Genomic DNA, 23,453 nt, shown 5'->3' on the forward strand with positions numbered 1-23,453 from the left:
CCCAGGTGGCCCATCACCCACAGCCCCCTCACCAGGTCATCACCTGTGGACAGCACCAGGTCCAACAGGGTATTTCCTCTGGTGGGACTGTGCACCTCCTGAATTAAGAGGAGGTCCTGTATCTCAGCCAGGAACCTCCTGGAACGGTCCAACCTGGCTGACTGTTTCTCCCAGCAGATGTCAGGGTAAGTTAAATCACCCACGACAACTACATCCTTTGCCTTAAGTGCTTCTGCAAGCTGGCCCGAAAATTCCCGGTCCAGCTCCTCCCCTTGGTTGGGAGGTCTGTAGTAGACCCCCACCGTTAGATCCCTCTCCCCACGGCCCCCTTGTATCTTGACCCAGAGCACTTCAGCTTGCCCCTCCTCTGACCCCATTCTGCTGGCAGAGGATGTGTATTGCTCCTTGACATACAGTGCCACACCGCTGCCTTTCCTTTCTTCTCTATCCCGCCTGTAAAGCCTATAGCCCCAAATGATCTGGACAGGTTACAGGGGTGGGCGGATGACAATAAGATGGGATTCAATACTGATTAGTGCAGGGTACTGCACCGAGAGAGAAAGAACCAGCAGCTGACCTACAGGTTGGGGAACTACTCTCTCGGATGTGCAGAGGAAGAAAAAGGAACCTGGAGTCATCATTGATGCCAAGATGAACGTGGGCCGACAGTGTGGAGACGTGGTCAGGAAGGCCAACCGGACCTTGTCATGCATCCACAGATGCATCTTGAGCAGGTCCAGGGAGGTGATCCTCCCCCTCTATCCAACACTGGTCAGTCTGCAGCTGGAGTACTGCGTCCAGTTCTGGGCACCGCACTTCAGGAGGGAAGTGGACAACATGGAGAGGGTCCAGAAGAGGGCCACTCGCATGGTCAGGGGGCAGCAGGGCAGGCCCTACGAGGAGAGGCTGTGAGACCTGAACCTGTTCAGCCTCCGCAAGAGAAGGCTGAGAGGGGATCTGGTGGCTGTCTATAAACTGGCCAAGGGAGACCAACAGGCAATGGGAAAGTTCCTGTTCCCCCGAGCATTACAGGGAGTAACAAGGAATAGCGGCCATAAATTGACTGAGAGTAGATTCAGATTAGACATCAGGAGGAGCTACTTTACTGTCAGGGCAGCTAGGATCTGGAATCAACTTCCAAGGGAAGTGGTGCTCGCTCCTACCCAGGGAGTTTTCAAAAGGAGGCTAGATAGACACCTTGCCTGGGGTCTTTCCTGCCCATGGCACGGAGTCGGACTTGATGATCTGCTCAGATCCCTTCTGACCCTACTAACTATGAAACTATGCTTCTCAAGCAAATCCCAGTATGTCATCCCACCCCCTGTACTTAGCTTTGGTGAGGCCGCAGCTGGAGTACTGCAGCCAATTCTGGGCTCCACAATTTAAAAAGGATGTGGAGAAACTTGAGAGAGTGCAGAGAAGAGCCACGTGCATGATCAGAGGGCAGGAGAACAGGCCTTATGAGCAGCTAAGAGCTATGGGACTCTTCAGCCTGGAAAAGCACAGGCTCAAGGGGAACCTGGTGGCTGCCTGTAAGTATATAAGGGGTGTACATCAGGATCTGGGGGAACTCCTGTTTATCAGAGCACCCCAAGGGATGACAAGGTCAAACGGTCACAAACTCCTCTATGACCGTTTCATGCTGGACATACGGAAGAACTTCTTTACTGTCCAAACACCCAAGGCCTGGAACAGACTGCCACCACAGGTGGTACAAGCACCTACTTAAGAGACATTTGGATGTTTATCTTGCTGGGATCCTTTGGCCCCAGCTGATGTCCTGTCCCTGGGGCAGGGGGCTAGACTCGATCTCCTGAGGTCCCTTCCAGCCCTACTGTCTATGAAATTCAGAATTGCTCATTTACAATTTTTAGTTTTAGGGTCTGTATCCTACATACTGTGATATCAAGAGGAACAAAAGATTAATTTTCTTTCTTTCTTGTCAATTGTGTTTAAAGGCACTTTGCCCAGCCTCTGCACCGTGAGGTGCCTCCTCCCCACAAGCTGACAGGTACAGTACAGCCAGCCAGGGGTCTGGGTCACCCCTGCATGGAGAACCTAGCAGGCTGGCTGAGTCTGTTTCGCCTCCAGCCAGCAGAAGAATGGGGAGACTCCAGCTACAGACTGCTGGGCATGCAGAAAGAGACAAGAACTCTACAGTGTAACCCACATGTGGTATAAAAAGTGTGCAAGGACCCACTACAGAGAGTTCTGGCCTGCCCAAGATGGCATTCTCTTCTTCTGCCAGACAGGCAACTGTGTACTGGTAGGGTCTTCTTGCAGCTTGCCCTGCTGGAGTCACAGACACAGGTCTTCTTAAGTTCCAAAACAGGTCCTTTATTCAAAGCCCTCGTTTAACACCAAGAGCCTGGGTCCCTCAGCCTGCTCTCCTGATCCCAAGAAATCAAACAAAACCATTGCCTTTCTCCCTTCAGACTGTGATACAAAACACTGCCTTTCTTCAGGCTGTAAAACAAACAGTGCGTTTCTCTCTCCAAGCTACCAAGGTTTCCAGCTTCTACAGGCTCCTTCTGCCTCTCTGCTCATTCAGCTAGGACCCTTTTTAAGGTTCCCAGCTGTGGACCTACCCAGCAGCCTGATCCCCTCCACCTCCACCTGATCAGCAAGTGGGGCCAAGCTGCACTTTCTAAATCCTTACAAGGTCTACACCTTGCTACATAATCACTGTCAGATGGTGCACAAGGTGCTAGAAGAGATTATGCTGTGAGATCAGCCTGCCTTCCTCTGGGGAGGGCAGTTCACATATACATTCCCCTGTCAGAAAGGCTCAATAGTCTCAGCAGGCTGCCACAGATGTGGTCCTCTGTGGTTCAGAATAGAGATGAGAATTCCACCAACTGAGAGGAAGGTCATTCTGTCTTCCCAGGACACAACACAAAGCGGCTATGAGGAGGCACTCACCTGGTCCAGGGATGAGAATGAACAAAGACAGCTCTGGAAGGAGAACATGCTGTTTGCTCTCTCCCTGCTCTTAGCCAGTATGTGAAGTGGCCAGGAGACTGTACATAGTGCATCCCCCCAACTCTGAGGGTCCCACTAGACATCACTCTACAACTATGCAGTTCTGTCAGTTCTTCATCCAAAAGTGACAAGCCCAAGCCCACCAGCACTTTCCCCATTATAACTGTGTTTCATGCTGATGACGTGCACGTTTCTTTCACCTCTCACAAGGAACTCCTGACCATCCACCTTGGATTCGCCTTTGGGTTTCTGCAGCAGTGAGATCCAGTGGTGCATTTCCTCTGGGGTGTCACTGTTGCAGTGAATTACTCGATTCGCAGTGATGATCACAAAGGAATTTGGTCTGCAGGAAAACACAAGAAGCAAAATGGGTTATGTCAGGCCTCTCTCAGGAACTAAAACCACTGCAGAGCCAGCACCTCTACTCTCAACAGTCAGCACCTCTGCACATAAGCAACGGCAATAGGACATTCTGAATCTACAGCACAGAGGAGTGGGAACCTTTAGACACAGGACAAAGCACCCCCATAGGACTGCAGTACAAACTGAAGGAGGGAAAGCATACCTGGACAGCAGAAGCTGGGCATCTTTCAAGAGCTATTTCCAAAGAACAGATAATACTATTTAACAGCTAACACCAAGCACTGGTTCTATGTTGGGTGCATAAATAGACCTGCTATTTTTCCCCAAGATTGCACTATGCAGGTGCTTCTCATGGACTCCTGCTGCCCAGCTGAGCCCCATGGCTTGGTTTTTCAGGTATTTAATTGTATAACTGTAGACACTGGTGAAAAAAGGGTTAAAGCCAGAGTTACCTCAGATTCCAGCAGTGTCAGCTGAGATTGGTTTGACCCTGGATTTAGTCTGAACAGTTTTACCAGAGATAAAGAGAAGGAGCTGGTCCTGCAAAAGACGAAGCTACGGCCGTGTGCACCTTTCCCACAATGCACACAGGAGTCCTGTGGGAAAAGCCTTCTCCATTTAGAACGCTGCAATGTTTTGTGGGGAAAAAAGAAAAGGAGGAGAGAGCCCACGTGTTGAGAGAAGCAGAGGGCTTTGGAAACCAGTGGGGAAAGGCTTCTACAAGGAGGAGACAGTGCAAACCTGAAGAGCAATGGAGTGAGGGTAAGAGTGTGAGGCTGAAAGTAACAGGTGCAACTGGACTAGTTAGTGAACAGCTGTGAAAGAATATCACTAGTAATAGCCTGGGTCAGAAATGAAACATTTTTTCTCAGTCTTTGTTTAACAGAAGTTGCCATCTGGCACCCATGTACTTTAAAGAGACAGAATCATTCCTCAGTCCCACCAGGCATTTTAAGGGGCACATCTTCAGCAGGAAGAAACTGCCATTTTATTGAAGTCATTGGAGGTGTGATAATCACAGATGTGGAAAGCTGTCCTTAAGTGTATAGTTTAGGCAACCTAAGAGAGCCCTGCAGAGTTCAGGACTAAAAACAGAAGGGGAAAAGAAATAACAGATAAAACTTTCCACCTCAATAGCTAGGACATTTTTTTTTTTAAAGATACATAAATTCTACAGCTGTAATCTGGAAAGGCCCTGAAGCTTATAGGAAGAAAATGTAAAACTTGAGTTATGTAACAGCTAATACTGTTAGTAGGCTAAGACTGTTAGTTTTGTAGTTGAAAATTAATGGTGTTAATCTCATGACATATGAAATGCTCCACAATCTGCATTCTTATTGGTTTTGTAGCAAAAGGTACAGAATAAAGAGTTGCATTGTGACACAGAAGCAGAGTCTATTCCATGTTGCTTGCTTTCACTAGGTGGCAATACAAGTAGAAATGTGTTCACTATGCAGGGCAGTCTTGTCTCCTCTGTTATGATATGGTAAATGCTGTAGCCTAGTGTTTGCTAGGTCATGGGACTTTTCCTATACAAAAAGTCAGTCTTCTAATGAAGTTTCTCATAAGTTCAAGGATTTATTTAACTAGGGTTCTCACAAGACCAGCACCCCACTAGGAAGAGCTTGATAAGCAACTAGTAGCCTACAAACTATGGCTTGAAAATAACTGAGGTATAATAGATCAGATCCTGCTGTTTAATTTCTCCAGTCCTGTCACTGTTCGCATCATTTAATCATCAGTTCACAGTGTCTGATTGAGGATGTTATGCCTCTACCATCACAATATATTTCATATTTTACAAAATGGTTCATAAATCCAAAAACAAGCAGATTTTGAGCCAAGAAGAGAGATACAGGATAAGTGGGTTATAAAGGACATTAAGAGGGTCCTGAGCTTTTCTTTTATGAAGCTGTTTTTGCCCAGTCTACAAAACTAAGATCCTGAATCAAAGTGATTTTGACTTGCCTATCCATGACACCTTTGCTGGTTATTTTTGTACAGTGGCAGGTTGTGTAAAGTCATAATTTAGCTTGTGAAAACTGATGCATACAGAAAAGAAACAAATGATTTGGTCTGGGAACAGGCTGATGAATCCATTTTTCCCTTTTCACAGAATTTTAAACCAGAAGTGTCCATTAAACCATCTAGCCTTACCTCCCACAGAGCATAGGCTACAAAAAGTCACCCAGTCTCTTCTTTCATCAGCCCAATAACGTGTGTTTAACTAGAGCAGATCTTCTACAACTGTCTCCAAACTTCATTTTATGACATAAAGAGATGGGGAGTGCAGCACTTCCCTCGGCAGCTCATTTCAATGGATAATCAATTTCACTATAAAAAAATTTGTTGCTTGTTTCAAGCTTAAATGGCTTTAGTTTCCAGCCACTGGGTCTAGTTTTACCTTCCTCCACTGAATTAGAGAGTCCTTCAGCGCCTGGTGTTTGTTCACCATAATCAAGGCACCTTCCTGTAAGCTTTTGAAGAAAACAAACAAGTCGGGCTCCTTAAGTCTCACTGTGAGGCATTTTCTCCAGCCCATAAGTCATTTTTCTAGCTTATCTCCTGCGCATGCTTAATTTTTCAACACTTTCTTAAAACAGGGACACCACAACCAAGGTCAGTGCCCCACAGACCAGTGAAACCACTTCCCCACACCTATTTCCTGCTACCCTATCTATATATCCAAGGATCTTGTTAGCCATTGGGCCACAGTGTTGCCCTGCGGGCTTAGGGTGAGCTGCTTCTGTTTAGGTCCCTTCTGACCCTTGAAACTATGAAATCACAGTCACTGCTTTCCAGGTTACAGTCTCCTGGTCTGGAGATCAGGCCTCCTTTCCTTGCCCCTATCCATGCACTTCTGAATCTGTTCAACCCACCCAGGTCCCTCTGCAGGGCTGCCCTGTCCTCCTCATTTACATTTTGCCAATCTTTGCATCTTCCATACATTTTAATTAGCAGTTGCTTTATATCCATGTCCAGGTCCCTGATCAACATTCTGTGTAGCACCAAGCCTAATACCCACTCTTGTGACACACGCTTCCATCCCCAAAACAGCTCCCTTTGAAGAATTTTCCTTATTCACACCTGCTTTTTGATAACTCTCAGTTACTCAGGGCTCAATCTGTTCAAGGTGAGAGGGACAAAGAATGAAGGGGGTTTGACTGACAACCTGTGGTGACTCTGAACTTGGTAATAATCTCCCTTAGTTGCTCATGAAATGGGGGACCTTCTGAAAGGCCCCTCAGAACCCTAAGCAGCTGCTCAGCTTTTTAGAGGAACATCAGAAAGTCCCGGGCTGTTGGAACACATGCGTGGCTGCACGGTTGGGGTCCCTCCTCAGGAGGAGGCAGGAGCCAGTGCCCTAACAAATGCAACAAGACAGATATATACAGGGCAAGGAACTGAGAGGCGATGATAATTATGTTCTCTCTCCCCAGTTCTCTCTTAGTTGGCAGGACATCAATCATCCATCTGTAGAAGGATCACTGCCAACAAGAAGAGGCAGAGGATCGATATTTGAGATCTGTCCTTATGTGCATGTGGCAGTGCAGAGCTGCAGAAGCAGCTTCCCCACTGTGTGTGGTGCATACAAGCATGAAATACAGCAGGTAGAAGTCAACAGATAGCAGATGACTGTACTCCACCAGGAGAAGTCATGACAAGACTCAGACTGGCAGCTGACGCGAGAGAAACTCCAACTATAAGAGCAGCAGCAATGTTCTGACAGGCTGGCTGGTCCCTGACCAGTGCAGATCCCCAGGCATAAATACAGCATCTCCATCATGAGTCACAAGTCTGGACGTAGAACTGCCAGCGTAAAGGCGTAGGAACTGCTCTTTAGGGCCTTCACCTTGAGGCTGGCTGTCCTTCCCAAAAACACACACTGAGCAAATGGGAAAGCAGACCCTGCTCAGAAAAGTGCTGTGGCCCAGGGTGTGCAGGCCAGACTTGATGATCAGACAGGTCTCTTAAGATCTATAAGAAGGAACAGCACAGCAAGGAAGGGGCAAGGAAAAGACAACCTCACAGCCCCACACTCCAGTGACTGGGAAAAGCTTTCAGGAGTTTCAGCACATAGCTGAAAGGTTTATTAATTAGGGCTGTGGCACTAACAATGTGTTCAGCCAGGTGCAGAAACCACAATGAAGCCCAGACCTGCCCTGAGGAGCCTCCAATCCATGTTGCTGGAATGTTGCGGCACTTACCTGTCAGGGTTGTCTGAGGCACAGACAGAGTCGATAAGCCCAACATCCAGGGTTCCCTTCATGAGGAGAGAGATAGTTATCAGCTGCATACATGTTAAAGCAGAAGTTTCCTTTCCTAATAAAAATCAAGACCAAAACTCTGCCTGGGACCTGCAATGTTCAGACAGCATCATGGACCGGTGCTAAAACTTGCAGCTCCCCATCCCCGTCTCAAAAGAAATGTAAAAACATATTGTCAATCTCTATACAATGCCCCTCCCCTCACCTGCACCTGAGGTTTACTGTCATCCAAACAAGCTGAACTTCACACATTTCACCTTCAAGGAGTGGCCTCCCCAAACCCAGCAGGCCAGCCGCCATTCGGTCAACTCTGCTACACTCATGCTGCCCCGGATTCCTCCTCTGTGGAATATTCACATCTGTCACCCTCTCAAACTCACCCCTTTAACATGTCAGCTGCTTGGCCCAGGAAAGCAGCACGCCTTGCCCATGCTCTCCAGGAACCAAAGTGCTCAGGGCATTGCATTATATCTGCACAAAAGCAACAGGCCTCTGGTGGCCCTAAACATCCAGCCTGCCAGAAGTGCTGTCTGTGAGCAACTTACCACAGCGTTCTTAGGATTGGCCTGTTCGTCTTGCATCTCCCTCAGCTGCTGCACTGTAGCACTGTGCACACGGCTCAGGACGTTAAACCAGCCACTGGCAATCAGAACAGAACCACAATTAAGGTTTGTGCACTGAAACTAGATCCCATAACAGGGGTGGGCAATTATCTTGGCTGGAGGGCCGCTTAACGAGATTTAGCGAGCTGTCAAGGGATGCAAGGGTAGCCCTGCACCTTGACAGGTGCCCAGGGCCATCCCAGGGCGGGGGTGAATCGTGGCAATTGCCCCAGACCCTGCAGAGCTGGGCAGAGTGGCCGTGGCGACTTCATGCCACCACTGCCAGCTTCGCATCCGGTTGCTTGGTACCTCCCGCTCCTGCCAGCACCACCACGTATGTGGCTTCTTCACATCCAGGGGGTGTGAATGTGGGGTGGGGGGCGAGACCCAGTATAAGCTGATTTTCCCCAGGCTCCGCACCCTGCTCGGGTCAGCTGAGCAGGTGCCCCATCCCCTGGTCACCATCTTGGGACCAGAAGTCCTGCCCCAACCCCCGACCTCTGCCTGCAGAAGTACTCCTTTTTTGGTGGGGAGAGGGGTACCATATTGGAACCAGATAATAAACAAACCATATGCAAAAAATCAAGCATCTACTATAATGTATTTTAGTTTTATTTCAACAAATATTTTTGTTCTGATGTACATGAGTCATGCATATAGAGGTGACTGGATCATAGCTCAAAATAAAGTCTCTCTCTTATAGAGTGTGTGTGGGGTGTGGTTGGAGGGTGGATGGGGTTTGTGGGACAGTGTGGGGGGAGGGTGTGGGGTTTCAGGGTGTGTGCGGAAGGGTGAGGATGTCAGAGAATATGCCCCTCGCCATATGCCCCCCTCCCCCACAGTGCATAGCCTCTGTCACCAGTGGCAACAGCAGCAGCAGCAAGCAACAGGCCCTTGGGGCACTCATGGCCCATGCAGGCAGAGCCCCTGGCAGCCCTGGTGGCACTAGCCACTTGTGGGAGCTGCATGTGGTGGCAAGGAGTGGGGCCAGGCCGGCCAGGCCAGCCAATTTCTATCACATGGGGCTCCCCATGTCTCATGTGAAGCTCCTGGGACCTGGCAAAAGCTGCACACCCCAGCGGGTGAGCCCCGCACAATGGAGCCAGCAGCCTGACCACACTCCCCAGCAAGCCCTGGGAGCTACGCATGGCAGCAGGAAGCAGGGAGTGCAGCTGAGCCTGTCTGGCTCCACTGCATGGGGCTCCTTGCGATTTTCTGATGGAGTCCCAGGACCTGCATGTGGTGGCAGGAAGCAGCAAAGGCCATGGGCTCTGCCCTGTGGGACTTCTCCCTCCGCCCAACTGCAGCTTCTCCCTGCCCCCCAGTATTTCCCTACTCGCTGCCTGGAGCGCTGCAGCTGGGACATGAGGAGGAGCTGGGGAAGCCAAATAATTCCCCAGCAGCGGCACCAGCACACCTGCCCAGAAGCTGCATGCTGGCCAAGGCTCTCCCCCATGTGTGCTGCCCCCGTGGGGGTGGGTGGGGCTTAGGTCCCATGTGAGCACAGCAAGGGCAGCCATGGGCCGGATGAAATCACCTGGCAAGCTGGATCCAGATATGGGCTGTATTTTGCCCACACCTGCCCTAGAAGAACACAGGAAGTGGAAACCCTCCCTCTGCATCACCAGGATCACAGCCTGCTACTATTTCTAAAAGCCTAAACTTTTACAGCTGTCCTTTTATCCCTGAAACCGCTACACATGCTCCCAGGGGCCCATCCCCTTCATCCTGCTGGCAGCTACCTTTACAAGATCCGGCTACCCAATTCCAGTTCAAGGAACTGGAAGTGGGCCTAGGCTGAATGTAGAGCATATGCTATGTATTGTGTTTTCAGCCATGGCAAGACAAGACTGCCGGGATTTATTCCACTAAGAGTCCTGAGCTGCCTCAACTCCCTGACATGTTGAACAAGCTTTTCACTCTGATCTTCTTACAAGTCATATAACCAGACGGTTTGCAAGCAGTTAGCTTTATGAGTTAACAGAAGGGGAACGCCATGAAATTCCTTGTCTGGAAAGGGCTCCCTGTTCACACAAAAGGCTTGAGACTGACTCTCCACTGCAGAGCCAGCAGACTGCTTATCTCTTACTGTGTGTCAGATAAGCAGCCTCCGGTTTTCAGAGGCTTCACTGAACAGAAGTTCTAATGCTCCTACCATTTTCCCTTTGCTATTACAAATGTAAGCGCTGCCTCTTGCTCAGAAAGTACGCTGCACTGGTGGGGACAAGTACTGACATTTCATGCTTGTTATGACATTCCTGCAATGCTGCTTTAGACAACATAACTCTTGCTGCCTGACTGAAATGATAGAAGAGAAGGATGTGAGTCATTCATTAGGCTTGCACTTAGGAGGGTTTATCAGATGACACCGCAGTCCCGGATAAGCTGTGTCCTGGATAAAGCCCAACCCCTCCTTGAGCTGCCTCACTCATTTACAGATACCATGAATGGCTGTATTGTTCAGTTTGGATTTTACTTAATAAATAAAATCAACCATTAGATGTTCCACTTTACTCAGAAGTGCTCCATGAAGAGCTGTTCCTAGTAAAGTTATGCTTGACTAGGTCAAACAAGAAAATAAAGGATTTGGTGTGCTCACAATACTGAGATCACCACTGAGTTCCACCAGTGGTAAAACCAGGATTGGCCAGGACAGGAGGGACAAAGTCCCATGCAGGAGGGGGACAGTCCCATGACTGAATGAACAGACTGAGCTCCCTTCTTATTTCTGGGGTCAGGAGGCCACACTACTGTTTATCAGTGGAGCAAGGCTCAGGAGTCCAGCAGCATGGTCATCTTCCTAGGGCTCCTGATCATCTTCCCAGGGCACAGCTGGGATTTGCTGCGGAAGCATTGTGTGAGAGGAGGGGGAAACTTGTGTTGAACAAATGCGGGTAACAAAATTCCCACACATACCTGGCATCTTCTGGTGACTCTGCCACAACATGATAAATTCTGTCCTCTGTCACAATGTCCAAGGCGTTTTCCTTCTCATGAATATCCACAATCTCCCTGAAACACAGAGAACCACGTGATGAGACAAACTGAAAACCTCCCACAGCCACCCCATTTTTTCATACTCCACCAGTCTCTCTACAAAAATTTAGTGCTAGGTACCAGGCAGGTCAAAACCTTTCTGGAAAACTGGGAATTCTCTAGTCAAGAATGAGGATTTTTGAATTCCCTTTAAAAAAAAAAAGACTGTAGAGCCAAACTAGTACAAAATCAGAAAACAAGACGCTAGATAAATATGCTATGACTCAGGGGAGCAGAAGATAGAAGTAAAGGGGAAAGTGGGCAGCTGAGGTACTCATACCAGCAACCACTGGCCATTCTGTGCATCTTGGTACTGTAGGTGATGGCATATAGTGTTTTTGCCTAACTCAATTCATGGGTTTCACTAGTAAGAGCCAGGGCACCTGGCTACAGCAGATAAAAGCCTGCTTAAAGGAAAGGGGGAGCCCTGCATGGTAACTACCTGCAATCACACTCCACAAGGAACCCTCAACCTGTCTGGAGGAGGCCAGGTACCAATAGGATTGGGGCCAGGACAGGGTACAAGGGAAATATGATGAATTAACAACCCCTGAGCAGCCACCATATGTGGTGACTGTGGGGCCCCAGCTGAGGTTTGAAGTTAATCCCTGGACCCAGCAAAGAAAGGAAATGTCAGCAAAGAGCAATCCATGCTCCCCATGGATGCAGTACAGTTTAACAGGGGTTTTCTTCTCTTATGCATCTGATTCTTTCAGTCCTACAGCACATCTAGGCTACTGCACAACAACACTGACAGTGACCTGGACAAAGACAACTGGAATCACAGTCGTAGAGCAGCTGGGCTAGCAGGCCCTCCAGAGGTCATATCTAGACCAGCCCCCTGCTTAAGGCAGGATCATCCTCATCCAAACCATCCCAAACACGTTCTTGTCTGACCTGTTTTTCACACTACACAATAGCCATGTGCACAACAATAAGGTCCATTGCCCAAAGACACCAAGAGCCCCCAAACCTGCCAAGGTAAAGCCAAGGAAACAATGGCCAACAGTGTCCTGCCACTGCAAGGCATGTTCAAATGCACTCAAGAGATCCAGGAAGAAGGCCATGTCCCCCACTACCTAGGAAGACAACCCCTGCCCCCCTACAGTCCATACCTATCTGAACAGGGGGTAATATTCCATCCTGATGCTAATGCAGCAATTGGTCTGACTGAATAGAGGCAAGACCACCTAACCAGGACCCTCTGGGTTTTAGTTCTGGCAGGAGCACTGACTCAAAATCCCCAGCTATGGATTCTGACAAGTTCACTTGTCTCTCTTACTTTGCCCTTCTGATATCAATTGTCCCCTTCAGCTTCTCCTCACTGTCATTTTCAAAGTATATCAGCTTGGATTCTCGAAGCACAAACCAACGGCGTTTCCAGTTACGGCGTGACAGGGTTGACATGCCTCCCCCTTTCTTATAGAGCCAGCCAGACTTCAGGGCCTCTTGCTTGGTTCGGAACCACATGAAAGCCTCGTTCTTTAGAACACACCAGCGTCGCCTCCATGGATTCATCAGACCTCCTGCAAAATGAGAAAGTACAAGATGCTGTGACTCTTGCCAGCTCATCCATTTCCTTAGCCTACTCCTTGTGGGGATGCCTTCTCAATTCAGCTCTCAGCTGCACTTTGTGGGAACAGAGGGCTGAGGGACAGAACCAAGACTAGCATTCGGTTTGTACAGGGAAAGAACAGAACTCATCTATGAACCAAACACAATGGGCAGAAATTATTTTATTAGAACTTGGTTGCAGGGATAAAGAGTACACTGATCAGACATGCAGATGACAAAACTAAATGGTACGGAAGACAGGATTAAAATTGCGTGGGATCTGGATAAATTGGAGAACTGAAGAGAAGAAAACAATTAAATACAGCAAAGACAAGTGTAAACTGCTATAAACTGGAAAGAGAAAACAAATGCATGCCCTTTAACTCCCTGCAGGGGGGTTCCAAAGAGGACGGAGCTGGGCTGGTCTCAGTGGGGGCAGATGACAGAACAAGGAGCAATGGGCTCAAGTTGCAGCAAGGGAAGTTGGGGTTGGATATTAGGAAAAACTCTCTCAAGAGGAGGGTGGTGAAGCACTGGTACAGGTTACCCAGAGAGGTTGTGGAGTCTGCATCCTTGGAGGTTTTTAAGGCTTGGCTAGACAAAGCGCAGGCTGGGATGATCTAGTTTGGGATGGTCCTGCTTTGAACAGGGGGTGGAGCTAGGTCACCCCCCAAGGTCCCTAATTTTCTATGATTCTATGAAAAACAGGATGGGAAATAACTGGCTGGGCAGCTGCAGCACCAAGAAGGATTTGGGAGTTATAATGAATCACAAACTCAACAATGTGATGCTGTCAGAAGAAAAGCAAATTAACGTAAGTGTTGCATGCATTGTAAGAAGAATGCAGTGAACCTGGAGAAAATATAGAGGTAAGCAAAAAGGTGATAAGAGGCTGGCATGAAAGGTTAAGAGACTAAGCACACTAAAACAGTTTAGTTTGAAACCAGGAGCTTAAAAAGGAGAGGACATAAAAGACTTTTCAAATATTTAAAAGGTGGCAACTTTTTAAAAAGACGGAGAAACATTTTTCTTCCTTGCCACAGGAAACAGGACATGTGGCAATTAGTTTAATATGCGGTATAGCAGGTTTAAATTAAATTTCACGAAAAACTTCCCTTATGAAAGAAAAGTAGGACAACGAATCAGGCTGCCTGGAGGTGCTGTAAAATCCTTCCTGGAGGCTTTCAGGAAGAGGCTGAACAATTATTTTGTCTGGGATGGTTTAGGAGCAGCAAACTGCAATCATGTGATAGCTTGGACTAGATGAACCTCCAAGTCTTTCCCTACCCTATGGGAATCTATACACATGCTCCAGGGTGTGTGAGGACGTTTTGATTAAAACTGCTCTGTTGTGGGTTTCACCGCTTTAATTAACACCCTCAGCATCCTACATATTCATGGTCCTGTGTTTCAAAATGGTGCCAGGGGCACTTTCACTAAAGCTTGTTTGACACACTTAGTGAAAGCACCCCCTCTGCTATTTTGAAACATGGATACGCTGAACACACACGACAGTGAGGGTGCTGAAGCATTCCCATTTCTTATTGGAACGCATTGGAGCAGGTGTCCCGCACATGCACAGGCACCCTGTGATTCTAGGTTCACTTCTGTTTTGTGTTTTAAAAGTTGCTGAATTTGTTGCATCTTATTTCGTGATTTGCAGTTTCTCTGAAGTTCCAAGATGCTATGAAAAATATGCACCCCAGAGTTTTTATGGTCTGCTGGAAACCAGGAACATTGCAAGGCTGGAGAATGAAAACAGGCCTCACTGAATCACAGGGAGCTGTAGAGAAGTCAGGCTGGAAGGAACCTCAGGTCATCTCGTTCAACTCCCTGCCTGGGGCAGGATCATCATGACATTTCCAGTTTAAAGATGGATGAGATCTGCCAAAAAGCAGAATATGACTGACCCATAGACCTTCTGCAGTTTCTCCATCAGTGCATGCTGACAACATTTATTTGGGCGTTCCCACAGAGTAAAATCTTCCTCAGATTCACTGCTTTCCCAAGTATGGCTCCTCACTGTGAAAGTGCAGACAACTTTTTTGGTTCCTAGATATATGCACATACACTTGATCATATTAGAATACATGTTGTTTGAACTGGCCCCAACTCAGAAAGTGATCCAGATCATTCTGCATGATTACCTTGTCCTCATCATTATCTACCTTCCTGCCAGTCTGTGTCAGTCACAAATTTTAATTAGCCACGGTAAAATACTTACAGGTCATTGAAGAAAATGCTGAATTGCATCTGCTCTTTTATCATGTAAGCTTTATATAGTACTATATTTTAAAATCAGAATGTTGCCAAACACTGATAAAACACATACAGTCACCTTTGTTGGTTATCCTCATAATCTCTCACCAGTGAAGGAAATCACATGATGTGATTTTTTTTTCTTCCAACAAACATGCTGAACTGTCATGGATCTTATTCCTAGCCTTGAATTCTTAGGACTAGTTGAATCCTATATCAGTTTTTCCTTTCCTCTTTTTTCACCAAGGCAGGTGTATATCATTATTTGGGGCATTCTGCTTGCCTTTTTAAAACAGTGATAACATTAATGGTCTTCTAGAACTTCCCCATATTTCAAGATTTATTTAAAAATTAGCACTCATTAGGTCATAGACCTCCTGAAATAATTTTAGCCAATTCTGCTGAGCATAGGCACAAACTCCATGGGTGCTCCTGGGCTCAAGCACCCACCAAAAAAAATTAGCAGGTGTTCAGCACCCACAAGCCATATTGCGTGAGCTGGGCTGAAGTAATGCACTGCCTCCTCTGGGCATGCACAGACATTGGTGCAGGAACGCAAAAAAGCACCCACCGGCAAAGACCAAAGTCGGTGCTTATGTTTTTGAGACTCCCAAGTATAAATTACCTACTTAAACATCCTCTCCTACTGCCAATGGGCTGGAAGGTAGCTAATCATTCCCAGATAACAGGAGTACATCATCCTGAATCTGAAATGAACACAACCGTCTTTTCTGAATCATTAGCAACAATTTTGAATGTGCTCAGTGATGGCACCCTGTAGATTCACACCATGGCAACAGCATTCTCAAGATTAGTTTTCATTCCACACTTCATAAATCATAATTTTTTGTTAGGTTTTAAGTGCTGCTGCACACTGAGCAGAGGTTTTTTGTTTCTTTGTGGAGCAAATACAGTCAAGAGACAACCTGGCCATATGCAAGAGTTTATAAAGTGTTCTTGACCTTTCTTAACACTGAATTTTAACAACCACCACGTTGCCTTCTAAGCTTGATTGGTAGGTCTCTGAGGTCCCTCAGATTTTATTGACATTGACAATAACATTGAGAGAGAGATTTTTACCACCTCACTGTTCTCTATTTTCTATAGTTCATGACTAATATCTTAACACTACTGGTCCTGTAAACGTTTTACCATGAAGAAAAAAACTGGCAGCCTTCAGAATGATAAATTTCAGCCAAACCACAACAGCTTGTTTGGGAGGAAAATAAAAGCAGCATCTCTACAGTCCCAACACTTTCTCCCTGCAAAACTTCAAATCCACGAAATAAATAATAGTGGCACTAGACTCCTTTCTAAAAGACTCTTGCAATCATCTGTGAAAGTATTAGGCAGCCTAAGTACAGTGGCCACTGCCACTCCCTCCATACCAAAATCTGGAGCAGAGAAGGTAAACTAAAAGCTCTTATTTACTGTCCTCATCCAGGAGCAAAGGGGCAGTTGATAAATCTGAAAGGCAGAACATGTAAACCTGACAAAAGGATTCTCCCTTCCATACCTGAGCTGCCTGTGCACTTCACTGTTACACATGCTGCTGAGGACAATCCCTTGGTGGGAGCCAAGCAGGGAGAGGGGTTCAAAACCTCTTACGGAAAACAACCTCCAGTTGGGCTCAGGCACTCATTTCTCTGAGGCTCCTCAGAAAATCACAGCTGCTGAAGCAACAGATTTCTAGGGATGACAATAACTATGAGCATGCCTAGGATTTTGAAAAGTGGGGTGCAGATGGGTAGGGGTGCCTTGTCACATATAACACAACACATATTTTTCTCCAGGTACAAAGAAACTAGAAGCTTTACTAATATGCTAGGGCTATATTATTCAGTTCAAGACTGAAGCAAAAACAAATATCACATACTTGGAATTGTATAAAAATACAGCAAACTCGGAAAAAAGTAAAGCAAAAGATGCTGTTTTCTTTGGTCCTATTGTCATTCAAATTACATGTACATCTCTTTCAGATTCCTAAAAGAAATTCTAGCCTTCCTGAGCATCTTAACATGCTTCACTGGAAGTTATTTCCAGATGTGAGCTGATATTCACCTGAGCAAATGTTTCCACTCCTGAGTTCCTGTTTTTAGCTAGAGTTAAAAACAGTATGCGGGGCTCTGAAGTAGGGGCTACATTACCAGAAGCAGCCAATAGACAGCTAAACTGCAGAATGAAGCCTTGACTGATTAGTGGAAAAACAAAAAAAAAGAGAGGGTTGTTAGCACCTGTGGAATAAAGAGTATAAAAGGAATCAGGTAGATTATGAGCCACAAAGTCAAGTGACTCCCTCACTGCTGCCTGAACAGAAATGCTGCTGCCACTGCCAGGCAGTTAGCTTTAAACTTTGCATGGAGCAACAGTCAAAGAGGGATGAGAATGCACTGCTGCAACCTGGATCTGCCCCTGACAACAACCTCCAATGATGCAGAATAAAAGATTCAAAACCAAAACAAGCCCTTCTGCTTCAATGCATCTCTCTCTCTCTCTCTCTCTCTCACACACACACACACACACACACACAGTACAGGGATAAGAAATACAATTCCCTGCTGGGCAGGTTATTATTCTACAGTCTCCCACCAAGGGGCTTCCTGTTCCTTCCTCCATGGCAGCTGGTAACTGGGTAAACTGGACCCATGACTTACAAGGTCTTCTGCTATGGGAAGTCTCACCTCCTGCAGGAGGAAGCAACATGGATGTCACCTTGCCTTTCCCAATATGTCCTTAGTCTGGGCTTTTGTCCCCAGCACTAGAAAACCCTCTTTTCTCCCCAGCTGCATCTCCTGTGAGGCCACCCAGGAATCCTAGAGCTTCTCCAGCCCTCTCACAATCCATCCAACTATTTCTGCATTTTCTCCTTTCCCCAAAATACTGCTGTAGCTCAGCACTGCTCCTACAGGAGGTGAAAACTTCCCCATGATGAGGTGGCTTAAAAGGTGGTTTAAAAGGGTTTCCCAGCCTGAGGCATCCATGCTAGCCCTCTCCACATCTCTCTTCTACATAAGATTTTTTTTTCTTTGCTGGTTTGGGGAGAGCGAACAGAGAGAAAGCAAGTAAACATGAGAGACAGGAAAGGGGCAGAGGGAGACGGCAGATGGTACAGAGAAAGACACTCCCATGCTTTTATGGCTTCTTACCCTTCATGTAGAGATAGCTGTGGAAGTAGGGTGGTCCTGAGCCATTGAAGATGGTGACTCGGCCATTGCAAAATTCTTCATCTGTGTCTATGTAAACATCCACTTCCTCCTCACTGTCCAGAAACTAAATGGAAAGGACAAGAAAGATACCAGCTGCTTGAGTTCTTGTGGGGGGGGATGACAGCACAACTAAGATGCACAAATCACAGAACCAGGACATGTTTAACTCAAGCTACCAGACCCAACATGTCCCTTTCACAGAAGGCAAACAACATTCAAATAGGGCTTGACAGCTCACTAAACCCAGCAGTTCCAAAAGCCAATTACATCAGATGGCAACGAGTTCTCATATGGGAAGGGAGGGAGACATTCTGTGGTAAATATGCCTGAAAAACTCATCACAGTGATGACTCCTGCTCCGTGGCACAAACCAATATCCAACCATGAGGGCTGGAAAGGAACGCTCCTTTGGCCAGTCCAGCCCAGAGCTCCCTAAAACAGAGCTCCTCACAACCCTCTCCCGAGTCTGGATGCTCTCAGGCAAGGTGCTTCGTAATAGGGTGATAATATTGGCTACTGTCCACAGCATGACGCTGGATTGGAAGGAGCACCAGTCTGATCCAGTAGCGAGATCCCTACAGCTCTTAAAAGTTTGGTGTTCATTTAGGCTACCTTTATTCTAAGGCCAAAGCCCTCTGACAAGGATGTTAAAAACTGGACAGGATTCAGGTAAGAGCCACTGACGTGTTTTTTAGCCTCCTACCCAGAGCCCTGAATGGCTGCTACAAGTCTTGCTCTTCCCTTGCTTTGAACTACCCTCAATCCGAGGTGGCTGCTTAAACTGCTAACTCCCACCCATCCCTTCCACCACCCTGAGGCCTGCATGCAGCGTTAGCAGAAGCAGTCATATTTCCCCCGAGTCTGTGCACAGACAGGCAGGTGCCCACAGGGTCCGTGCTGACTGGACCATACCAAGGATCAGCCACGCAGCATTGCTGCAACGTTCTGTGCTCAACGCCCTGAGCTGAAACACCCTCGTAGTTTCATAGTTTCTAGGGTCGGAAGGGACCCGAGCAGATCATCTAGTCCGACCCCCCGCCATGGCAGGAAAGAGTACCGGGGTCAAATGACCCCAGCAAGATGTTCATCTAACCTCCTCTTAAAAACCCTCAGGGCAGGAGCCTGCACCACTTCTCTTGGAAGCTGGTTCCAGACCCTAGCCGCCCTGACTGAAGTAGCGCTTCCTGATATCTAGCCTAAACCTGCCCTCTGCCAGCTTGTGACCGTTATTCCTGGTCACTCCTGGCGGTGCTTGGGGAAACAGGGACTCCCCCAATGCCTGCTGATCCCCCCTGACTAGTTTATAACAGGCCACCAAGATCCCCCCTCAGCCTTCTCTTGTGGACGCTGAACAGGTTCAGGTCCCGTAGCCTCTCCTCGTAGGGCCTGCCCTGCTGCCCCCTGATCATACGAGTGGCCCTCCTCTGGACCCTCTCCATGCTGTCCACATCCCTCTTGAAGTGTGGCGGACGCAATACTCCAGCTGCGGCCTGACCAGTGCTGCATAGAGGGGGAGGATCACCTCCCTGGACCTGCTCGAGATGTATCTGTGGATGCATGCCAAGGTGCAGTTGGCCTTCCTGACCACATCCTCACACTGCCGGCCCATGTTCATCTTGGAGTCAATGATGACCCCCAGATCCCTTTCCGCCTCCGTGCTGACAAGAGGGGAGTTCCCCAACCTGTAGTGGTAATGCAGGCCATAAAATTACCACAGATGCCCTCATCATTACCACAGATTACCTCATGCCCACTCCCCAACTCCCAATCCTCTTTGTGCCCTCTGGCTTGACAGGTCTTCCCTTCAGCTGACCAAAAGCGCGATACCCTGCGGTCCGCATCCCCACACTGCTTGCTCTCCCTCAGACTTTCTCCTCATCTCTTTCCTATCTCATTCACACCTTCTCTCTTGGCCCCCCCCTCCCCCGCAAGTCAGGTATTGTTGCCTCTCCATCTCTGCTGCTGCTATTCTGATCCTGCTGTTTGAGCCTGGGGAGGTTAGTTATCAGATCAGTCGTTCCAGTCCCCTTTCCTCCTACTAGCTGGGGACTGGAACGAGTGGAATCCTCATGCCCGGGGACTGCTGGACTTGTGTCCAGGTCTCTCGTTGGTGTCTTAAAAGAGATGTTAAAAATTGGTCAGGACTGAGTAAGACGCGTGGGAACAATCCAAGGGATAGAATAATTTGTCTGACATGGAAAGGTCTCACCAAGGAGAGAGGCAACTTGACCATGTAAGTAGCTGCATGAAGAGAAGATCCACATGCAACCTCCAATGGCTGGAGGCTGACATTGAAGAAATTCAAACTGAAAACCCAGGGAACTTTTCAACAGTGATCACAATTAGTCACTAGAACTGAACAGTGAAGGGCTAGTAAGTTAATCCTCTAGCAAACACTGGATATCTTTCTAACAGATACACTGTAGTTCATTCAACCCCAAGTCACTGGTCTCAGCAGCTGCTGATCTGTGGTAATTTTACGGCCTGCATTACCACGGCAACTGAACAACTCATGCTCTAGGATTTATCCCCACAACGTATCTGGGAGGGAGGGAAGTTATTGCCCTATCACTCATGGACATGCCCAAGGGCGTGTAGACATCCATGGCCCAGCTGAGAACTGCACCAGGGTTCTGACAGGTCCCAGAGTTGTGTTTACTCCCTGCAGGTCCCTTGCTGAAAACCACAGGCATTCTTGGGCCTGTGCTGGGCAGGTCAGCCCAGTCTCTTCTGGTCACAGCCACTGTTTATCTGTCCACATTGGGTGACTGGAGAAGTCATGAAGCAGGATTTTCTCAACAGATTTCTACTCTGAGCCCAATGGCTCAAGCAGAGACAAGTGGATTCTTCAGCCCCTTGTCTCCCTCTGACTCACTGCAACTCCTCTGGAGAGACCTGGACTGCTCCTGTGGTCTCTCTCCACAATGGGGCCACTGGCACTACATGGATGCTAGTCACGCTGCTTCCAGCACTACTGGAAGGCACTCTGATACTATGGGGGTGGAGAAGTGTATAATCACTGCAGAGAAATCCACTTTCCAGTGTGCACCTGCAATACATGACAGCCTCATCATCTCTGGGTTTCTGTTAATTCCCTGTTGCCCATCCCTCATCTTCTCTCCCCTAATGCCTATCATCAATGTCCCAGCTCTAGAACTGGAAAAGAGAGTAACACTAAGAGTAACATATAGTTTCTATGAAACTATATGCAGGTAATGGCACTCTAACCCAGAAAGCCAGAGAACTAGTGCATCAGGCTGATATTACTGTAGGCACAGAGGTGACAAATGCCAGCAAAGCAATACTGACTCTTAGTGAAATACAAAGATTCTCACCGAGTCCAGGCTGCCACGGTTTGAGCCCATGCTGGTCCCATGGGAAGCCCTCAAGGCATCTTCACCATTCAGGGGCTCAGCAGAAGTGCTGCCTGCATCTCCAAAGCCATCAAACTCCTCGTGGTCATAGTCAGACTCCACGTCTGGGGGTAAGCTGTACACAGGCTCTCCCACCTCCCCACTGTTGCTCCTCAGTGTTTCTGAGATGGTGTTATAAACACTTTCGGCAGTGTCTGATAGAGCACTGTGCTCCTCAGGGCTTCCTGACCTCTCCAGAGGCAGACCCAGAGCATTTCTCATCTCCACCTCCTTTTGTAGCAGAAATGTCTGACTCATGCCTCTGTCTTCCTCAGAACATGTCTCATTGGTTCTGGAGCTGTGCTCATCCTGTCCAACCAGGCCAGGGACAGGTGGCCCCTCATCATCAGCATGAAAGCCTTCATCAACCTCCTCCTCAGCCAGGGGTGCCACAAGGCTGCAGTCCATGCTGAGGGTTCCTTCGTTGGAGAGTGTGCGCTCCAGGCCCTGCACACTTTCATCCAGATTTCCAAAGTCCAGCAGCTCCAAGAATTCTTGAGCGACCCTGGATGCCTCCTTTTCCAGCCGCTGGATCTCCTCCTCTCGCTGCCGGCTGATCTCGTTCCTGGTGTTTTCACAGATGATGGACATGTGATCTGCCTTCTGCTGCTGGTGCAGCTTCTCAATCTCCTTCTCCAGCCTCAGGATTTCCTCCATCTGACGTCTCTCCTCCTCCTCCAGTGGGGTCTCCTCCTCCTGGGCTCTTTCTACCTCCACCTGAAAGAAATGGTGTCAATACCCAATCTAAGAGCAGGTCTACAAGGGGCTGCAGGCCTGAGTCCTCCAATTTTCCCTCCCCACAGGTCAGGTCTCTTCCCTTCCCACTCTGCAAAAAGCCACCGCATGCATCCTCTCTCTCCCTTCCCTACCTTGGGCATCAGCACATGGAAAACTATCAAATCTGTATCCATCTCCTTTTTTTCAGCCATCTGCTTCCTTTCTGCATCTGTATGTTCACTTGAGAATTTGTCTTGCAGCTATTTATATTCCAGCATGAACAGAGATAGCCAAAGTTTGGACAGAAACACTCTGATTCCTCCTTCCCTTTTCAGACTCTGGGACACACCTAATTGCCTTTCCCCGCAATGTGTGTGGCAGGCAGAGCCCCAAACTTCCTATCCCACCATCTGTGTGTTGAGAATCGAGGATTTCCAAAGGCAACTCAGGAGAGATTTGAGGATTTACCTCTTCCAGGACTGAGGATGTTGTTACAAGTGTCAGGTCTCTGGGAGGATATTTGTGTGCAATCACAGCCCCACTACACAACCCTAGTGCCTCTGGTTGAGGCAAGTAGCTCCAAACTTCTCAGCTGCCCTTCAGTGGCCCTGGAAACCAAGTGGCTTAGGACAAAATCTATCTACATTTTCTCTACACACAAGTAAAGATGTACTCTGGTGTAGTTCCCGAAGACTGGAAGAAGGCCAATGTGGTGCCTATCTTCAGGAAAGGGAGGAAAGTGGATCCTGCTAACTATAGGCCCATCAGCCTGACTTCTATCCTGGGGAAGATCTTTGAAAAGTTTATTAAAGAAGTCATCCTTAATGAACTGGCCTATGCCAACATCCTAAGGGATAGCCAGCACGGGTTTGTTGTGGGTAGGTCTTACTTGACCAATCTCATTTCCTTCTACAACCAGGTGACCTATCACCTGGACAAGGGAGAAGAGATTGATGTCATATCTTGACTTCAAAAAAGCCTTCGATCTGGTATCCCATGATCACCTCTTGGCAAAACTGGCCAATTGCGGCCTTGGGTCCACCACGATCTGCT

General features: G+C 47.8%; 1 protein-coding gene across 1 annotated transcript in view; it reads right to left on the reverse strand.

The window, feature by feature from the left end:
- Nucleotides 1-23,453, reverse strand: part of LOC109322963 (unconventional myosin-X-like) — a 142,735-nt gene that overhangs the window by 31,222 nt on the left and 88,060 nt on the right. The window contains exons 24-30 of the mRNA XM_019554274.1: nucleotides 21,606-22,400; nucleotides 18,211-18,334; nucleotides 12,534-12,777; nucleotides 11,132-11,227; nucleotides 8,159-8,252; nucleotides 7,554-7,609; nucleotides 3,183-3,325 (exon numbers count right to left, since the gene is read on the reverse strand). Of these exons, the coding sequence (XP_019409819.1) occupies nucleotides 3,183-3,325; nucleotides 7,554-7,609; nucleotides 8,159-8,252; nucleotides 11,132-11,227; nucleotides 12,534-12,777; nucleotides 18,211-18,334; nucleotides 21,606-22,400 (1,552 nt within the window). The remainder of the gene's footprint in view (nucleotides 1-3,182; nucleotides 3,326-7,553; nucleotides 7,610-8,158; nucleotides 8,253-11,131; nucleotides 11,228-12,533; nucleotides 12,778-18,210; nucleotides 18,335-21,605; nucleotides 22,401-23,453) is intronic.

The sequence above is a fragment of the Crocodylus porosus genome, unplaced genomic scaffold (genome assembly GCF_001723895.1).
Source record: "Crocodylus porosus isolate Cpor-Errol unplaced genomic scaffold, CroPor_comp1, whole genome shotgun sequence".
NCBI lineage: Eukaryota > Metazoa > Chordata > Crocodylia > Crocodylidae > Crocodylus > Crocodylus porosus.